We start from the raw sequence: 21,828 nt of genomic DNA, 5'->3' as shown, positions 1-21,828 counted from the left end.
GTGTGTGTGTGTGTGTGTGTGTGTGAGAGAGAGGGAGTGTGTGTGTGTGTGTGTGTGTGTGTGTGTGTGTGTGTGTGTGTGTGTGTGTGTGTGTGTGTGTGTGTGTGTGTGTGTGTGTGTGTGTGTGCGTTATGGTCTGGTTAGTGTGTGTGTGTGTGTGTGTGTGTGTGTGAGAGAGAGAGAGAGAGAGAGAGAGAGAGAGAGAGTGTGTGTGTGTGTGTGTGTGTGTGTGTGTGTGTGTGTGTGTGTGTGTGTGTGTGTGTGCGCGCGCGCGTTATGGGCAGGTTTAGGGGTCTGGTTAGTATGTGTGTGTGTGTGTGTGGGTGGGTGTTTAGCGTAGGTGGATCAGATACCTGTGAGAGGATTGGCCTGTCGACACACACACACACACACACACACACACACACACACACTTCACTGCTCTGTGAGTCAAACCCATATGTAAAAACCAGCGCTGTCAAATTGATTAATCGTATCTAACATAAGTTTATGAACGTGTGTGTGTGTGTATTTATACACTTGTATGTTAGACGCGATTAATCAGTTTGCAGCACTTAAAAACTGTCAAACTGATGTTTTATTTCATCTCGTTGCAAACGCAACATTTCTCTTGATGTACTAAAATTTTAATAAAAAATAATAAAAACTATATGGACATATTTAAAAAATAATAATAAAAATGACAAAAATGCACAACAAAATTCCTAAAACTTTAACTAAAATTAAAATAATATATAATAGTATTTTTCTGTTGTCATGTGCTATTTATATATTGTATATTTATTTAGTCCCTGGTGTTGCGTCAGCTGATGTCTGTTTCTCTGGAATAATGATCTTCCTGCCCAGTGTAATAAAGATTAAAGAAATACAGTCTCGCTGGGACCAGTGTTAGTGCAGGGCGGTTTCCATGGCAGCGTGACGTCAGGACTTTATTACATTACAGGGAAAAGTGTGTGTTTATGTGCTTTATGAGGACAGGAATTTGCATAATGACTTTGATATTACACTGGTATTACAACGTGAACGTGATTTATGAGGACATTTTCTGAGTACTCAAAATGGCTTTTATATACTAGTTGTATTATTTTAATTTAATACTGTGAAGCTGCTTTGATACAATCTGTGTTGTGAAAAGCGCTATGCAAATATACTTGACTTGACTTGATTTTAAAAACACACTAAACAGTGTTTTATTTATTCAAAATGTAAAAATGCATAAAGTTTTCTGTGACGTGTGTGACCATTACGGGTTGTCCTCACAAGCTAAACAAACGTGTGTGTGAGTGTGTGTGTGAGTGTGTCTGCTGGGCTTCTCCTAACAACGCTCATATATAAACACAACCTCCGTGATCTTGAAGGAACTGGTTGATTTCTCAGTCACTCATGAGTCACTGATGAACAGTAGAGTACAGTAGACAGCTGTCTGACTTTACAGTTGTTTATTAATTTATTATAACCGCAGTAACTGCCTCACATTCATAAGGGCTTTAACCCCGGGTTATCGTCCTTCTAAACCGCGCTTTTTAACCCTGGTGGAAGAAGAGTTTCACACTTGTAATTTAAAAGCTTGATTAGCACTAGGACTGGGTTTAAAATATTGAATTATCGATTTTAATCATTCTCATTCTCAATCAGTGTTTCTGAAAGACGTCAATAAACTAGCTTGAGTCACATAACGTCACATTTACCCGATTTACTCTATAGTCAGCTAGAAAATTAACTCTAAAGAGAGCAGGGTTTTGATAAATATATATTATAAATTCTTTACTGTTATTCAATATTAAATAAACGACTAAATCCGCGATTAAAACGCGTTAAAACAGTCGCGTCGTCGTTTGAGGGACAAAAAATGTCACATGATGATGGAAAACTCGTCATTAGATTGAAGAAGAGTTTTATTCTTACTTTTATAGTACGAAAAGTCTATTCAGGAAAGACTTGATGGTATAAAAACTTGATAATATGAGGATGGCAATGCTAGAGCCTTTACGTGCTGCGTTCGTCATGACACTGACACGCAAATAAGAATGAACCAGGGTTTAGGAATGTAGAGTGAAACGTCTGAATACCCAAGATTAATTGTTAACACTCACTCACAAAACACACACACACACACACACACACACACACTCTCTCTCTCTCTCTCTCTCTCACACACACACACACACACACACACACACACACTCTCTCTCTCTCTCTCTTAACACACACAGCATCAGGGAAGTGTGTGTGTTTGGGTGTGTGAAGGTTGTATGAAGAGGGCAGCTGTGCATCGAGAGCATCAGTTGAGTGTTGACTCAGCTGTGTGTGTGTTTAATGTCTGAGAGCTGCAGGTTAAACACACTCAACATTACATTTACATTTAATCATTTAGCAGAAGCTTTTATCCAGAGACTTACAAATGAGGAGAGCAATAGACGCAGTCAAATCAATAATAGGGCAACAGTCTGCAAGTGCTGTGACCAGTCCTAGTTATTCCAGCACAGTACAATGTTTTTATTTTTATTTTATTATTATACATAGCTATAGAATAGTAAGTGTTAGTTGAGTATTGGTAGGTCATTCCTTCAGCAGGGAACAGTCCAGGTGAAGGTCCATGAAAGTGATTCTGTGTCTCTTTGAGATGATTGCACCACAGTAATTAATAAGATTGATAGGAAAAAACATGTGATGGGAAAAGCCATGTTTCTAAATGACAGATCCTAGTGATGACATGTAGATGGAGAAGAGAAGCGGTCCCAGCACTGAGCCTTGAGGCACTCCAGTAGCTAGATGATAACAGTGATGGGAAAACCATGTTTCTGAATGACAGACACTAGTGATGACATGTAGATGGAGAAGAGAAGCGGTCCCAGCACTGAGCCTTGAGGCACTCCAGTAGCTAGATGATAACAGTGATGGGAAAACCATGTTTCTGAATGACAGACACTAGTGATGACATGTAGATGGAGAAGAGAAGCGGTCCCAGCACTGAGCCCTGATGCACTCCAGTAGCTAGATGATAACAGTGATGGGAAAAACCATGTTTCTGAATGACAGATCCTAGTGATGACATGTAGATGGAGAAGAGAAGCGGTCCCAGCACTGAGCCTTGAGGCACTCCAGTAGCTAGATGATAACAGTGATGGGAAAACCATGTTTCTGAATGACAGACACTAGTGATGACATGTAGATGGAGAAGAGAAGTGGTCCCAGCACTGAGCCTTGAGGCACTCCAGTAGCTAGATGATAACAGTGATGGGAAAAACCATGTTTCTGAATGACAGATCCTAGTGATGACATGTAGATGGAGAAGAGAAGTGGTCCCAGCACTGAGCCTTGAGGCACTCCAGTAGCTAGATGATAACAGTGGTGGGAAAAGCCATGTTTCTGAATGACAGATCCTAGTGATGACATGTAGATGGAGAAGAGAAGTGGTCCCAGCACTGAGCCTTGAGGCACTCCAGTAGCTTGATGATAACAGTGATGGGAAAAACCATGTTTCTGAATGATAGACACTAGTGATGACATGTAGATGGAGAAGAGAAGTGGTCCCAGCACTGAGCCTTGAGGCACTCCAGTAGCTAGATGATAACAGTGATGGGAAAAACCATGTTTCTGAATGACAGATCCTAGTGATGACATGTAGATGGAGAAGAGAAGTGGTCCCAGCACTGAGCCCTGATGCACTCCAGTAGCTAGATGATAACAGTGATGGGAAAAACCATGTTTCTGAATGACAGATACTAGTGATGACATGTAGATGGAGAAGAGAAGCGGTCCTAGCACTGAGCCCTGAGGCACTCCAGTAGCTAGATGATAACAGTGATGGGAAAAACCATGTTTCTGAATGACAGATCCTAGTGATGACATGTAGATGGAGAAGAGAAGTGGTCCCAGCACTGAGCCTTGAGGCACTCCAGTAGCTAGATGATAACAGTGGTGGGAAAAGCCATGTTTCTGAATGACAGATCCTAGTGATGACATGTAGATGGAGAAGAGAAGTGGTCCCAGCACTGAGCCTTGAGGCACTCCAGTAGCTTGATGATAACAGTGATGGGAAAAACCATGTTTCTGAATGATAGACACTAGTGATGACATGTAGATGGAGAAGAGAAGTGGTCCCAGCACTGAGCCTTGAGGCACTCCAGTAGCTAGATGATAACAGTGATGGGAAAAACCATGTTTCTGAATGACAGATCCTAGTGATGACATGTAGATGGAGAAGAGAAGTGGTCCCAGCACTGAGCCCTGATGCACTCCAGTAGCTAGATGATAACAGTGATGGGAAAAACCATGTTTCTGAATGACAGATCCTAGTGATGACATGTAGATGGAGAAGAGAAGCGGTCCCAGCACTGAGCCCTGATGCACTCCAGTAGCTAGATGATAACAGTGATGGGAAAACCATGTTTCTGAATGACAGACACTAGTGATGACATGTAGATGGAGAAGAGAAGCGGTCCCAGCACTGAGTCTTGAGGCACTCCAGTAGCTAGATGATAACAGTGATGGGAAAACCATGTTTCTGAATGACAGATCCTAGTGATGACATGTAGATGGAGAAGAGAAGTGGTCCCAGCACTGAGCCTTGAGGCACTCCAGTAGCTAGATGATAACAGTGATGGGAAAAACCATGTTTCTGAATGACAGATCCTAGTGATGACATGTAGATGGAGAAGAGAAGTGGTCCCAGCACTGAGCCCTGAGGCACTCCAGTAGCTAGATGATAACAGTGATGGGAAAACCATGTTTCTGAATGACAGACACTAGTGATGACATGTAGATGGAGAAGAGAAGTGGTCCCAGCACTGAGCCCTGATGCACTCCAGTAGCTAGATGATAACAGTGATGGGAAAACCATGTTTCTGAATGATAGACACTAGTGATGACATGTAGATGGAGAAGAGAAGTGGTCCCAGCACTGAGCCCTGAGGCACTCCAGTAGCTAGATGATAACAGTGATGGGAAAACCATGTTTCTGAATGATAGACACTAGTGATGACATGTAGATGGAGAAGAGAAGTGGTCCCAGCACTGAGCCCTGATGCACTCCAGTAGCTAGATGATAACAGTGATGGGAAAACCATGTTTCTGAATGACAGACACTAGTGATGACATGTAGATGGAGAAGAGAAGCGGTCCCAGCACTGAGCCTTGAGGCACTCCAGTAGCTAGATGATAACAGTGATGGGAAAACCATGTTTCTGAATGACAGACACTAGTGATGACATGTAGATGGAGAAGAGAAGTGGTCCCAGCACTGAGCCTTGAGGCACTCCAGTAGCTAGATGATAACAGTGATGGGAAAAACCATGTTTCTGAATGACAGATCCTAGTGATGACATGTAGATGGAGAAGAGAAGTGGTCCCAGCACTGAGCCCTGATGCACTCCAGTAGCTAGATGATAACAGTGATGGGAAAAACCATGTTTCTGAATGACAGATCCTAGTGATGACATGTAGATGGAGAAGAGAAGCGGTCCCAGCACTGAGCCTTGAGGCACTCCAGTAGCTAGATGATAACAGTGATGGGAAAACCATGTTTCTGAATGACAGACACTAGTGATGACATGTAGATGGAGAAGAGAAGTGGTCCCAGCACTGAGCCTTGAGGCACTCCAGTAGCTAGATGATAACAGTGATGGGAAAAACTATGTTTCTGAATGACAGATCCTAGTGATGACATGTAGATGGAGAAGAGAAGTGGTCCCAGCACTGAGCCTTGAGGCACTCCAGTAGCTTGATGATAACAGTGATGGGAAAAACCATGTTTCTGAATGATAGACACTAGTGATGACATGTAGATGGAGAAGAGAAGTGGTCCCAGCACTGAGCCTTGAGGCACTCCAGTAGCTAGATGATAACAGTGATGGGAAAAACCATGTTTCTGAATGACAGATCCTAGTGATGACATGTAGATGGAGAAGAGAAGTGGTCCCAGCACTGAGCCCTGATGCACTCCAGTAGCTAGATGATAACAGTGATGGGAAAAACCATGTTTCTGAATGACAGATCCTAGTGATGACATGTAGATGGAGAAGAGAAGCGGTCCCAGCACTGAGCCTTGAGGCACTCCAGTAGCTAGATGATAACAGTGATGGGAAAACCATGTTTCTGAATGACAGACACTAGTGATGACATGTAGATGGAGAAGAGAAGTGGTCCCAGCACTGAGCCTTGAGGCACTCCAGTAGCTAGATGATAACAGTGATGGGAAAAACCATGTTTCTGAATGACAGATCCTAGTGATGACATGTAGATGGAGAAGAGAAGCGGTCCCAGCACTGAGCCTTGAGGCACTCCAGTAGCTAGATGATAACAGTGATGGGAAAAACCATGTTTCTGAATGACAGATCCTAGTGATGACATGTAGATGGAGAAGAGAAGCGGTCCCAGCACTGAGCCTTGAGGCACTCCAGTAGCTAGATGATAACAGTGATGGGAAAAACCATGTTTCTGAATGACAGATCCTAGTGATGACATGTAGATGGAGAAGAGAAGTGGTCCCAGCACTGAGCCCTGATGCACTCCAGTAGCTAGATGATAACAGTGATGGGAAAAACCATGTTTCTGAATGACAGATCCTAGTGATGACATGTAGATGGAGAAGAGAAGCGGTCCCAGCACTGAGCCCTGAGGCACTCCAGTAGCTAGATGATAACAGTGATGGGAAAACCATGTTTCTGAATGACAGACACTAGTGATGACATGTAGATGGAGAAGAGAAGTGGTCCCAGCACTGAGCCCTGAGGCACTCCAGTAGCTAGATGATAACAGTGATGGGAAAAACCATGTTTCTGAATGACAGACACTAGTGATGACATGTAGATGGAGAAGAGAAGTGGTCCCAGCACTGAGCCCTGAGGCACTCCAGTAGCTAGATGATAACAGTGATGGGAAAAACCATGTTTCTGAATGACAGACACTAGTGATGACATGTAGATGGAGAAGAGATGGTTTTCCTGCTTGAATGTTGGTTATTTCCCCCATATTCTCCATTGTTGCGGCTCCTCTATTCCCAGTCTGTCAGTAACGCTCTGTTTAGCTCCTGTCTTTATGAAGCCCCTCCTTCTGAAAAGCACACTGTGCTCTGATTGGTCGGCTGGAGCAGTGTGTTGTGATTGGTCGAGCGGTTCGAGTGTGTTTGGGAAATGTCCCGCCCCTTTCCATAACCACCAGTTTAACACACTGCTAACTAACTCAACCAGGCCCCGCCCCTTTATTCTGTGTATGAATTATTTAAATGAGGAATATTGTGACGTGTTCGTTCCCGGAAGAAACTCAAGACTACAGTGGGAGGCGTTTCAGGAGTTCAGAAACAGAATAACGGGAGCTTCTTCATGCTCAAACAGAAACATTACACACACTAAAGACAGATGAACATGGACAAAAACAGAATAGTTTGGTTCTCATTAAGACTTTCTGAAATTTACAGAGACTATATAAGTCTATAGACTAAAATAATTTGTGTTTGTTTTGCAGATGTACCAGATGACACATATTAATGATAATATACAGTATGTACTTGTTAAATGTTGCAAAAATGTTGATTTCAGAGAGAAAACGCTCCACACGTCACATCATTTAACAAGAATTTATTTGTTGACTTTCACAGAGCTATTAAACTGTTCAGTGCGTTGATGATATAAAGATGCACGTCTGGACAGATTCTCATGAGTCAAATGCCTCTCAAACATTCACACACACACACACACACACACACACACACACACACACTGAACATGTTTCCACCAGTGTAAGTCACTCGGTTCAGAGGACGTTCAGCACAAACATCACATGTATGACTAATAAAGGTTTGATAATAAAGACTGAGTGATTCAGAAGATCCTGCAGTCGTTCCCTAGAAACACTTTAACTGATCAATAAATCTCTCGCTCGTAGATCATCTGTAAAATAAACCTATAAACCAGTCTGAACCCAGTTCAGAGCAACTGTATTTTAGAAAAACAATCAAATACACACATATACACACATTTACAGTAGTAGTGATGAATAACCACGTGAGATCTGTATAAATTATGAGAATAATAATAGTTCAGGGAACATTCTCTCAGAGATATGAGCAAAAGTTCTTCCAGTTACGATAATAGAACGTTCGTTTGAGAGTTATCATGTCTTTAAATTGAATGTTCCCGTAATGCTCACAACAACAACAACAAAACATTTGTAAAACATTAGAAAAAATAGACATTTTGAATGTTGACAGAATATTCAGAAATAACGCTTTCATAACTTAATGGGAACGTTAGCAAAACGTTCTTACAGTTTTTTCCGACTGCTTACACACATTTTCATAACTTTGCCTCTTTTTTTCAAAACTTTACACACAAATCCAAGAACTGCACACAAAATGCCCAACGCCTCACATCTCTCGCTGAATGAAGCACTGCATTCAGAATATCACACACATCTCAGAAGCAAACGTTTGTCTTACGCTGCAAACACCTTCGCCATAATATTATATTTTTGGATATATCATATACACACAGATATTCAAAACCAAACTCGACCTTTGGCCTTTTATAGGCCTATTCTAAAGCCATGATTGGTGTGTGTTCAGCAAAGCGATGAGTGTTTGCACAGGTGAGGAGTGTGTGTGAGGCTCTGATGAATTACTGTGGTGTTTTGATAGGTTGTGTTTGAAAGAGGAAATTAAGATGTTTGTGTGTTACATAGAGAATTGTGTGTTGAAAACTGAGTCGAAGGCCGAGAGTTGGTGTGTGGTTTTGCAGATCTGGTGTGTGTTTCTGGTGTTTGAGTGTCAGGTGTCAGAAATTGTGAGGATTTTGTGTGTAAGCAGTTGAAGAAGCCCTGTACAGCATGTTTCTGTGAGCTGGGTCTACAGTAACGCAGATATAGGAGATAACATGTATTTTACACAGTCGTTCTGACGCTGAAAGTGTGCGTGAGAACGAGACATTCATCGCTGTACGAACACAGAGTTCACCGTGCCGAGACGACTCTTCACTTTGGTAAACATTCACACGTCTCTTTAACCTGAGCGAAACAAACCCTCAGTCCGTGACCTGCTGTATTCAGCAGTCAAATAAATAAACATCGGATCATCTCACGTACAATCAATCGCTCACGAACACAGGCGAGCAGAAGCAGATCTGATTAAATCAAAGCGCAGGTAAAGTTCAGAATGATTGTTAGTAATGCTCTCTCCGTTTGAAAGGCCACATGATGTGATTCCAAACCTGAAAATCCAGTTCTCAGTGAACAAAGCGCCGGAACGTCTCAGAAAAGGCATTCCTGGCGTGAACGAACAGCAGAAAATAGCTCTGTGTTTCCGGCTCGTCGCTAGTCTACTGTACAGGCCTGGTTCTGAACACAGATGATCAGATGATCAGACCTCAGACGGGGAACCGCAGAGAAACCGAGACCTTCTCGAGGTCTGCGCCGACACACACGGGTTGGGTTCGGGTTCAGTCCTCGGTGTCCGGCTGAACTCCCAGCATGCTGTGCAGCTCCTCCACCGTGTATCCCAGCAGGTTCTGCAGGTCGCAGACGAAACGGTAAACGTAGCGCTTCCCAGAAGTCTTGTGGATGATGTTCTTGTCGTAGTAGTAGCGCAGGCCTCGACTCAACTTCTCGTAGTTCATCTTCGGCTTGTTCTTCCTCTTTCCCCAGCGACGGGCCACCTGAGGAACACAACACGTGTCAAACTGGGTCTCAAACACAACACATGTCAAACTGGGTCTCAAACACAACACGTGTCAAACTGGGTCTCAAACACACCACATCTCAAACTGGGTCTCAAACACAACACGTGTCAAACTGGGTCTCAAACACACCACATCTCAAACTGGGTCTCAAACACAACACATGTCAAACTGGGTCTCAGACACAACACATGTCAAACTGGGTCTCAAACACACCACATCTCAAACTGGGTCTCAAACACAACACATGTCAAACTGGGTCTCAGACACAACACATGTCAAACTGGGTCTTAAACACACCACATCTCAAACTGGGTCTCAAACACAACACATGTCAAACTGGGTCTCAGACACAACACATGTCAAACTGGGTCTCAAACACACCACATCTCAAACTGGGTCTCAAACACAACACATGTCAAACTGGGTCTCAGACACAACACATGTCAAACTGGGTCTTAAACACACCACATCTCAAACTGGGTCTCAAACACAACACATGTCAAACTGGGTCTCAGACACAACACATGTCAAACTGGGTCTCAAACACACCACATCTCAAACTGGGTCTCAAACACAACACATGTCAAACTGGGTCTCAGACACAACACATGTCAAACTGGGTCTTAAACACACCACATCTCAAACTGGGTCTCAAACACACCACATCTCAAACTGGGTCTCAAACACACCACATCTCAAACTGGGTCTCAGACACAACACATGTCAAACTGGGTCTCAAACACACCACATCTCAAACTGGGTCTCAAACACAACACATGTCAAACTGGGTCTCAGACACAACACATGTCAAACTGGGTCTTAAACACACCACATCTCAAACTGGGTCTCAAACACACCACATCTCAAACTGGGTCTCAAACACAACACATGTCAAACTGGGTCTCAGACACAACACATGTCAAACTGGGTCTTAAACACACCACATCTCAAACTGGGTCTCAAACACACCACATCTCAAACTGGGTCTCAAACACACCACATCTCAAACTGGGTCTCAAACACACCACATCTCAAACTGGGTCTTAAACACAACACATGTCAAACTGGGTCTCAAACACACCACATCTCAAACTGGGTCTCAAACACAACACATGTCAAACTGGGTCTCAGACACACCACATCTCAAACTGGGTCTTAAACACAACACATGTCAAACTGGGTCTCAAACACACCACATCTCAAACTGGGTCTCAAACACAACACATGTCAAACTGGGTCTCAGACACAACACATGTCAAACTGGGTCTTAAACACACCACATCTCAAACTGGGTCTCAAACACACCACATCTCAAACTGGGTCTCAAACACAACACATGTCAAACTGGGTCTCAGACACAACACATGTCAAACTGGGTCTTAAACACACCACATCTCAAACTGGGTCTCAAACACACCACATCTCAAACTGGGTCTCAAACACACCACATCTCAAACTGGGTCTCAAACACACCACATCTCAAACTGGGTCTTAAACACAACACATGTCAAACTGGGTCTCAAACACACCACATCTCAAACTGGGTCTCAAACACAACACATGTCAAACTGGGTCTCAAACACACCACATCTCAAACTGGGTCTTAAACACAACACATGTCAAACTGGGTCTCAAACACACCACATCTCAAACTGGGTCTCAAACACAACACATGTCAAACTGGGTCTCAGACACAACACATGTCAAACTGGGTCTCAAACACACCACATCTCAAACTGGGTCTCAAACACACCACATCTCAAACTGGGTCTCAAACACAACACATGTCAAACTGGGTCTCAAACACAACACATGTCAAACTGGGTCTCAAATACACCACATCTCAAACACACCACATCTTAAACTGGGTCTCAAACACACCACATCTTAAACTGGGTCTCAAACACACCACATCTTAAACTGGGTCTCAAACACAACACATCTCAAACTGGGTCTCAAACACAACACATCTCAAACTGGGTCTCAAACACACCACATCTTAAACTGGGTCTCAAACACACCACATCTCAAACACACCACATCTCAAACTGGGTCTTAAACACAACACATGTCAAACTGGGTCTCAAACACACCACATCTCAAACTGGGTCTCAAACACAACACATCTCAAACTGGGTCTCAAACACAACACATCTCAAACTGGGTCTCAAACACAACACATCTCAAACTGGGTCTCAAACACAACACATCTCAAACTGGGTCTCAAACACACCACATCTTAAACTGGGTCTCAAACACACCACATCTCAAACACAACACGTGTCAAACTGGGTCTCAAACACAACACATCTCAAACTGGGTCTCAAACACAACACATGTCAAACTGGGTCTCAAACACAACACATGTCAAACTGGGTCTCAAATACACCACATCTCAAACACACCACATCTTAAACTGGGTCTCAAACACACCACATCTCAAACACAACACGTGTCAAACTGGGTCTCAAACACAACACATCTCAAACTGGGTCTCAAACACAACACATGTCAAACTGGGTCTCAAACACAACACATGTCAAACTGGGTCTCAAATACACCACATCTCAAACACACCACATCTCAAACTGGGTCTCAAACACAACACATGTCAAACTGGGTCTCAGACACAACACATGTCAAACTGGGTCTTAAACACACCACATCTCAAACTGGGTCTCAAACACACCACATCTCAAACTGGGTCTCAAACACACCACATCTCAAACTGGGTCTCAAACACACCACATCTCAAACTGGGTCTTAAACACAACACATGTCAAACTGGGTCTCAAACACACCACATCTCAAACTGGGTCTCAAACACAACACATCTCAAACTGGGTCTCAAACACAACACATCTCAAACTGGGTCTCAAACACAACACATCTCAAACTGGGTCTCAAACACAACACATCTCAAACTGGGTCTCAAACACAACACATCTCAAACTGGGTCTCAAACACAACACATCTCAAACTGGGTCTCAAACACACCACATCTTAAACTGGGTCTCAAACACACCACATCTCAAACACAACACGTGTCAAACTGGGTCTCAAACACAACACATCTCAAACTGGGTCTCAAACACAACACATGTCAAACTGGGTCTCAAACACAACACATGTCAAACTGGGTCTCAAACACACCACATCTCAAACTGGGTCTCAAACACAACACATGTCAAACTGGGTCTCAAATACACCACATCTCAAACACACCACATCTTAAACTGGGTCTCAAACACACCACATCTGTATTAATAAATTTGATTGAGATTCTTTTTTTTAAATAAAGCAATATCATTTTATCTAAATAAATAAATTATTAATTAATGCATTAGATTAAAATGATTGACTAAAACAAAGAAATACAATTTTATTTAAATAAGAACATTTGATTAAAATAAATAAATACAATTTGATTGAAATAAATTAATTTGATCAAATTGAAAAAAATAAAACCTGAAAAACTGGATTGAAATAAAACTAAAAGTTAATTTAAATAAATACAAATAAGAAAATTAATTGACTAAAACAGAAATAAAAATGTTACGTAAATTAATAAATAAGAACATTTGATTAAAATAAGTAAATAAGAAAATTAAAATGAAAAATTGGATTGAAATAAATTAATTTGATCAAACTAAAAAATAAAACGTGATTAAAAATTGTCTAAAAATAAGAAAATAAATTAATAAATTAATGCATTAAATTAGAATTGACTAAAAATAAATACATTTTATTTAAATAAATTAATAGATAAGAACATTTGATTAAAATAAATACAATTTGAAACTTGAAATAAATAAAAATAAGAAAAGCAGTTTAACTAAATAAATAGATTAGATTACATTCATTTGATTAAAGTAAATAAATAATATTTAAATGTGATACATTTAAAACACATAGCTGTCTTTTAAATATTAGGGTGGGGGTGTGTCATATTTGAAAGACTGAAAACCCCCGCTCTATTATATTTCTATATTTGCCATTATATCGATCAGCCTGCAGGGTGTGTGTGTGTGTGTGTGTGTGTGTGTGAACACATTAGTATGGTTTATTCCTGATGAAGGTCACGAGACCGAAACGTTGCTAATAAAATGTTGATACTCATTTGCAAGTATTGATAGCGTACAGGATTTCCTTGTTTTTTTATATATGCCGCTATAAAATATGTGTGTTACCTCGTCGGGGTCGGTGAGTTTGAACTCCCAGCCGTCGCCGGTCCAGCTGATGATGTTCTGACAGCTTGTGTCGGTCAGAAGCTCCAGCAGGAACTGCCACAGCTGGATGGGGCCGCTACCTGTCCAACACACACACACACACACGGGTTAAACTCACAGCTGGATGGGGCCGCTACCTGTCCAACACACACACACACACACACACACACGGGTTAAACTCACAGCTGGATGGGGCCGCTACCTGTCCAACACACACTAAAGTAGTAAAAGACCATAAGATATTATGTCTTGTTTTTTTGGGGAAATAAATCAAAATGAAGTGAGTTGTTGCTCAAAACAAGCAAAATGATCCACCAATGGAGTCAGAAATATTATTTTGTTTCTGTTTCTGTTCTGATTATTTTTCATACCCCATTGGCAGATAATTTTGCTTTTTTTAAGTAACAACTCACTTAATTTTGATTTATTTCCCAAGAAAACAAGACATAATATCTTATGGTCTTGTACTACTTTAGTAAATGCATCTTGATTTAAGAATCTTTTGATATTTGGACTGGAAACAAGATAAAAATACTAAGTAAGAAAAGCATGTCTGCATGAGTGTGCTGTGAGTAATGCAGTAATGTAACGCACCGGTGAAGCCAGCGAGCACTGCGGCAGCGATCACAGGTTTGCCCTGTTCCAGCGGCTCGTTCCTCTCCTGAACATAGTCTTTGAAGGACAGTCCCTGTTTGCCCAGACCCAGCGGGGCGGATCCGAACTCCTCCTCGAAGCTGTCGTAGGACGGGACGCGCTGGGCGTCAGCGAGAGACGAGTGGCTTCCCCATGAGCGGAGAACACACTCCTCAGCGTTCTCCAGACTCTCCACCGACGTCTGATCCCGGGACGAGACTGTGGAGACACACAGCGTTCGGTTACTACACACACTCTAGTACATCAACTCACTGGGACGACCGGTGTTGGGACAGTAATGCGTTACAATCTTGCGTTGCTCCCTAAAAAAGTATCGAATTATGTTAATCGAAAAAGTAATCTGACTACGAAATGCATGTTACTTGTAATGCGTTACTTGTTACATCGAAAAAGTAATCTGACTACGAAATGCATGTTACTTGTAATCCGTTACTTGTTACATCGAAAAAGTAATCTGATTACGAAATGCATGTTACTTGTAATGCATTACTTGTTACATCGATAAAGTAATCTGATTACGAAATGCATGTTACTTGTAATCCGTTACTTGTTACATCGAAAAAGTAATCTGATTACGAAATGCATGTTACTTGTTACATCGATAAAGTAATCTGATTACGAAATGCATGTTACTTGTAATGCGTTACTTGTTACATCGATAAAGTAATCTGATTACGAAATGCATGTTACTTGTAATGCATTACTTGTTACATCGATAAAGTAATCTGATTACGAAATGCATGTTACTTGTAATCCGTTACTTGTTACATCGAAAAAGTAATCTGATTACGAAATGCATGTTACTTGTAATGCATTACTTGTTACATCGATAAAGTAATCTGATTACGAAATGCATGTTACTTGTAATCCGTTACTTGTTACATCGAAAAAGTAATCTGACTACGAAATGCATGTTACTTGTAATGCGTTACTTGTTACATCGAAAAAGTAATCTGATTACGAAATGCATGTTACTTGAAATGCATTACTTGTTACATCGATAAAGTAATCTGATTACGAAATGCATGTTACTTGTAATCCGTTACTTGTTACATCGATAAAGTAATCTGATTACGAAATGCATGTTACTTGTAATCCGTTACTTGTTACATCGAAAAAGTAATCTGATTACGAAATGCATGTTACTTGTAATCCGTTACTTGTTACATCGAAAAAGTAATCTGACTACGAAATGCATGTTACTTGTAATCCGTTACTTGTTACATCGAAAAAGTAATCTGATTACGAAATGCATGTTACTTGTAATGCATTACTTGTTACATCGATAAAGTAATCTGATTACGAAATGCATGTTACTTGTAATCCGTTACTTGTTACATCGAAAAAGTAATCTGATTACGAAATGCATGTTACTTGTAATCCGTTACTTGTTACATCGAAAAAGTAATCTGACTACGAAATGCATGTTACTTGTAATGCGTTACTTGTTACATCGAAAAAGTAATCTGATTACGAAATGCATGTTACTTGTAATGCATTACTTGTTACATCGATAAAGTAATCTGATTACGAAATGCATGTTACTTGTAATGCGTTACTTGTTACATCGAAAAAGTAATCTGACTACAAAATGCATGTTACTTCTAATGCGTTACTTGTTACATCGAAAAAGTAATCTGACTACGAAATGCATGTTACTTGTAATCCGTTACTTGTTACATCGAAAAAATAATCTGATTACGAAATGCATGTTACTTGTAATCCGTTACTTGTTACATCGAAAAAAGTAATCTGACTACGAAATGCATGTTACTTGTAATGCGTTACTTGTTACATCGAAAAAGTAATCTGATTATATAATAAGTTGTAAGGCGATGACGGATGTGTGAGATATCTGATATCTGACCTGTTGTATTGAGACGCTGAGCGGCTTTAGCGGCGGAGGACTCTCGACTCATGTAGCTGATGCTGACGGTGCTGAGCTGAGGTTTGGGATACATGGAGAGCTCCTGACCCGATGCCAACAGGACTGAATCATTAGATGTCTCGAAGAGCTCTCGGAGGAGACTCATGCGATTATCAGGAACTTTCAGAGAACATTCCTCCAGACTGAGACCTTCAGACACAAACACACATCACACTGTAGTCAGATTACAAGATCGCTGTTGATGTTCCACAGCAATCCCCTCAGGGCTTGTTCTGAACCTGAATCTCTATTGAGACAAGACACTACAGGTGAATAAGGTGAAGACTTTAACTAGATGTCATCATTCTTTCCACAGTTGAGTAATTACAGTACATTAAGACAAATGCTTTGTATTATAAGTTTTCTGGAACGTTTTGTTTAAACATGCAACCATTTGCTGAAACTTTGGAAACATTGGATAAAACCAAGTTTTTCACTCCATAAATCAGAAAATACTGTCAACAGACAGAAGGAAAATACATTTTCACCATGTTTTAGGAATAAAATGTTGTATAGGATATATATATATATATATAACCAAACAAACAGAATGTTTACAAAACTAAAGTTTGGTGTGTGTAAAGCTGCTGAAGTGGAGATTTCTGACTCAAACTATGTACTGAAATTAAAATCAACAGATGCAAAGAGATAAAGTGCAATAAAATAAACACTTAAATTTGCATTTTGCATGTTTTCTTTCCACTAGGCTGAATAGAAGCAAATGTTATGTAAGCAAAATAGACCAAATGCATGAAAAACAATGCCTGTAGTGTCTCGCCTTGAATCAGCTTGAATTGTTAAAATGCACAGACTCTCTTCTCTCTGAGATTCTGAGATGAATAAAGATTGACGGAAAGAAACAACACTTACTGCTGGAGCTGCTGCTCGTCCATCCACACTCAGAGACTTTCACCTCGTCGCCCTCCTGACAGGCTGAGGGAGAAAACACCCAATCAGACGTCAGCTCCGGAATCACACTAAAGTAGGCATGCACCCATATCAACATTTTGGCTTATTCCAATAACCGATAATTCTTTCTATTTGAACGCCGACAACCGATTAATTCTTTTTATTTGAAAGCCGATAACCGATAATTCTATATATTTGAAAGCGGATAACCGATAATTCTATATATTTGAAAGCCAATAACCGATAATTCTATATATTTGAAAGCGGATAACCGATAATTCTTTCTATTTGAAAGCCGACAACCGATTCATTCTTTTTATTTGAAAGCCGATAACCGATAATTCTATATATTTGAAAGCGGATAACCGATAATTCTATATATTTGAAAGCGGATAACCGATATATTGGCTGATAAATCTAAATCCATATTTTTCTATAATTTTTGAGAGCCTGATTACAAAAGCAAAAGTGTCATCATTAAAAGCCACGTCTCAATCACACAATTATGACGTTCTCATTATAATTTTCTGTAGCCGATTTGACTGCTTCCTTTTTTGAAGTGATTTCAATCATATTTTAAGCAATTCTAAAATCATCATGTTGAACAGTGCATATCTGAAGAGTCTCAGCTGAAGGAAATTATACATTATTTATCGGTTTTAATATATCGGCCACATTTTCTTATCCGGCCGATAACGATAACATTAAAAATGAACATATTTCGGCCGATACTGATATGGTGGCTGATATATATCGTACTAGTCTTTACATTTGATTAGAGTTTTAGTCAATGATTTCCCTCCTCAGTGTTTCTGGCTTTATATTTCACAGATATCTAAACATTCTTAAATCAAGATACATTTACTGCACTGATAAAAATGATTCTGTAAACACTACAGGAAAAAACATGTAATTTCTACATGAAAAACCTCAGACGAGAATTCTATATTCTACATTCGTCTGCGTTACCTCTCATCATCTGCTCCAGATGTTCCCACAGAATATCGCCCACGAAATCCGGAGCCAGATCCAGGAACCCGTCCTTTCCCAGGTCGCACAGCTCCTGCCCGCTCATGTCGAACTTAAAGAAGTTGATGTTGGTGAGGCTGAACTCTCCGGACGCCCAGTACAGCCACTGAGACACGTGTTGCTTGCTCCACTTCCACGGGTCTACGGGACAGACATCATTACAAACACATCGTCCTCAAAACAAACATGTGGTCAGTGGTGGTGCAACGGATCACAGAACTCACGGAGCGGATCATTTATGGTTTTTGAGACGCGGATTGGATCATTCGGTTTAGCAAAAAAAAAAAATCATCTTTATCTCTCTCTCTCTCTCTCTATCTCTCTCTCTCTCTCTATCTCTTTCTCTCTCTCTCTCTCTCTCTCTCTCTGAGAAAATCAAAAAATTGAAAAATGTAAATTGAGCAGAAGTACGTAGGAGGGCGGAGTCCGGCTAGTTAAATTTAGCAGTTAATCCGCGAATCACATGCGTGCCGAACCGTACGGCTCACGGATAAGCTCCGCCCGCTGCACCGCTAGTGTTCAGTGTCAGGAGACGGGACTCACTGCTGGAGATGCCACAGATGCGCTGGACCTTCGAGAAGCCGTTGAAACTGTCCTTCAGCGCCTGACTGACCACGGCTTTACTGCAGGGCGTCAGCAGCGGCACCGCACACACACCGGCGTCTGAAACACACACACGAGACCAGTGGAGATCTGCTGTGAACTTACAGTGGTTTTCTTTTTACTTTATTGGAATTGAAAATAGGAATCGCTAGAAATCGTAATGGTTGAAACTGAAGCGATCCGGACCGCAGTGATGGTGTTCTTACCCTGAGAGAGGCAGTCCAGGCCGGACGGCACCTCCTGCTCCTCCTCCAGCGGACAGAAGCTGGAGAACAGGGACATCGGGTCCTCAAACATCTCGAACGCTGCCTGACGCTGAGGAGAACACACACAAGCTGAAGTCACCAATCAAACATCGACAGGTTGCAGTGTTTATTCTCAATGATGTATCGGTGCTCATCACTACTGTTATATTCCTGTGCCTCGTAATCCTGGTGAACGCATCAGAATCGGTAAAGTACCTGAACAAAATCTCACAGGAACCAACTTTAAAATCCAGCTCTTAATGTTGTTTATGTGTCTATGTGGTGTTTTTAATATGCTTTTAGACATACCATGTGTAAGTTCATAAGTCGACACCATTGCTGAGTATTTCCTCCTTAAAACTGCAGTGAACCAAAGACAGTCTCAAACACACGCTTTGAAATCGCTGGTGTTTCTGACGTCACAAACTACCTTGTAACCAATCAGATCAACGTGTGATCGTCAACCAGTGGATCTCTGAGCTGAGTGAGTGAGTGGAGGCGGGGCTCATTTGCATATTCATAGAACCGCGCATACTAAATGAGGCAAGGGTGTCGAGTTACATTCAAGATATTTTAAGGCATGAAGACATTTTTTCAAAGAATTTAAATATGTAATTTTGGTGATCAAAGATGAGTTTTAAGGGGTAAAATCACTGATTACAGGGGCCAAATTATTTAGTAAAAAAATCAGTATAATGTTTTGTTCAGTAAGTTTGCGTAACAGTAGACAAACTTCTGTAACTTTTATACACTTTCAGTTTTGAAGTGCTTTCACTTCTGCAATAATCCGCTGAGTGTTTCTTTAAGAACAGACCATTCTTAGAACTGTGCTCAAAAACTGGGCGTGACAGTGAACAGGTTAAAGATAATATCTCTCTCTCTCTCTCTCTCACACACACACACACACACACAACTCTTTATTGAGTTCAAACCGGCACGGGCAGGAAAAACCCAGAGGACACGCCCTTACGCATGACATCATCACTAGAGCCACTCCACCAAATGGAGCGCACGACCATATATGGCTTTCCGGTTCCGTGCTAGAGTGAACTGCGTGGGCGAACCGAAGCTGACCTCCAATGACTTTACAGCAGCCCTCCTCTCGACCAATCACAGCACAGATCTAATCGAGAGCGCGCTCACACAACGAGCAGATGTGTGTCTGATAATAAACGAGCACATCTGGGTGTGTGACATCAAATACACAAACCTGGCTGAGAAATAATATAAAGTATAAACACTGATCTTACCTTTAGTGTGTTTCTAAATCCAGGTAACATAGGCTCCATGTTGCACATTGAGACCTGAGAAAGCAAGAAGATATTTATAACAAATACTATTATTATTATCATAATCATTATTTTCTTCTTCCATCTAACTGAAAATCAACAACAGTAAATGCGTAAGTTTTAACGTGTCTAATTAAACTGATTAATATCTGATCAGAAGTGAATCTGACAAAGTTTCTGCGAGTCAAACGTGAGTATGATTCATGATTCATGAGTCACTGATGAGCGAGCAGAACAGAATGTGATTCAGCTTCATATACATTATATAACACTAAAGTACATGATTTACTCATTATCTAAATCAGATTATTCATGTATATTTCACATCCCAACTGCAGAATCAAAATACACTATGATTATAAACAAAACAGAACATGAAACGAATAGAATGAAAGTAGAATGAACAGAATCAAACGGCTGTCTGTAAATCGTGTTAATGGCTGATATTAATAATATTGTAGTATTGATCGGGTTAATGCCACTAACCTGTTGAGTTCCCGCAGAAAGAAGTAATTCCGATGTGAATTCTGCGGTTTGTTTTATTCCTCTGATCGATTACACTCCTGATATCAGCCGATGGCGCTGATATTCGCAGCTCGTGATAGATATAGAAATATGTGTGTGTGAGTGTGTCGATGGGTTAGTGAGCGCGTTTAGGTTGTGTTTCGTCTGTGCGCGTGAGCGAATCTTCAGCATTTATGAGCGAGTTCAGCGCGCGCGCTCACGGATGATGATGATGACGATGGAGGTGGGAGGGGCCAAAGGGCCGCGCGCACAGGAGCCAGAGCACTCACTGTTTGACTGAGTTAACATTATGTGATATTATCTGTACGCGCATTATTTCATTAAAAATAGGGAAAACGATTTGGGAAACAAATCTAGGTGCAATTATAATACAACTTCTAAAGATATATTTGTTTAATGAATAATAATAATTAATTATAAAATATAAAAATTAAACGGATTCATTAAGGAAATATAGTACACAGTAAAAAACGTTGGGTTATTTTTTTTAACCCAACCGTTGGGTTACACATATTGGGTCACTATGTTGGGTTATTTTTCCAAAAATGTTAAATGTTAAAATCATTAGGTAATTTCTAGTAATAACCCGGCTGTTGGGTTAAATACCTATGTTGTGTGTACACTTGTGTATTTTGAATTTATGTACACAATTATGTATATTTACATTCAATTCTAGACTCTCCAATATTTACTTTGTCATTTAAAAATATTTTTGTTGAGACATATTTATTGTTTTACACAAATAAA

General features: G+C 40.7%; 1 protein-coding gene across 1 annotated transcript; it reads right to left on the bottom strand.

Moving 5' to 3' along the window:
- Positions 1–7,562: 7,562 nt before the first annotated feature.
- On the bottom strand, positions 7,563–21,229 carry ets2 (v-ets avian erythroblastosis virus E26 oncogene homolog 2). The gene is made up of 10 exons (XM_084401041.1): positions 21,043–21,229; positions 20,518–20,571; positions 19,229–19,337; positions 18,963–19,082; positions 18,360–18,560; positions 17,352–17,414; positions 16,422–16,631; positions 14,495–14,752; positions 13,862–13,980; positions 7,563–9,647 (listed from the first exon to the last, which is right to left on the bottom strand). Exons 2-10 carry the CDS (start codon positions 20,563–20,565, stop codon positions 9,432–9,434), a joined length of 1,344 nt encoding a protein of 447 aa, XP_084257167.1. The 5' UTR covers positions 20,566–20,571; positions 21,043–21,229; the 3' UTR covers positions 7,563–9,431.
- Between the last annotated feature and the right edge of the window lie 599 nt (positions 21,230–21,828).

The sequence above is a fragment of the Rutilus rutilus genome (genome assembly GCF_951802725.1).
Source record: "Rutilus rutilus genome assembly, chromosome: 25".
In the NCBI taxonomy this organism is placed as follows: domain Eukaryota; kingdom Metazoa; phylum Chordata; class Actinopteri; order Cypriniformes; family Leuciscidae; genus Rutilus; species Rutilus rutilus.
Note: the sequence above shows the minus strand (reverse complement) of the source record. Positions and strands in the feature narration are given on the sequence as shown.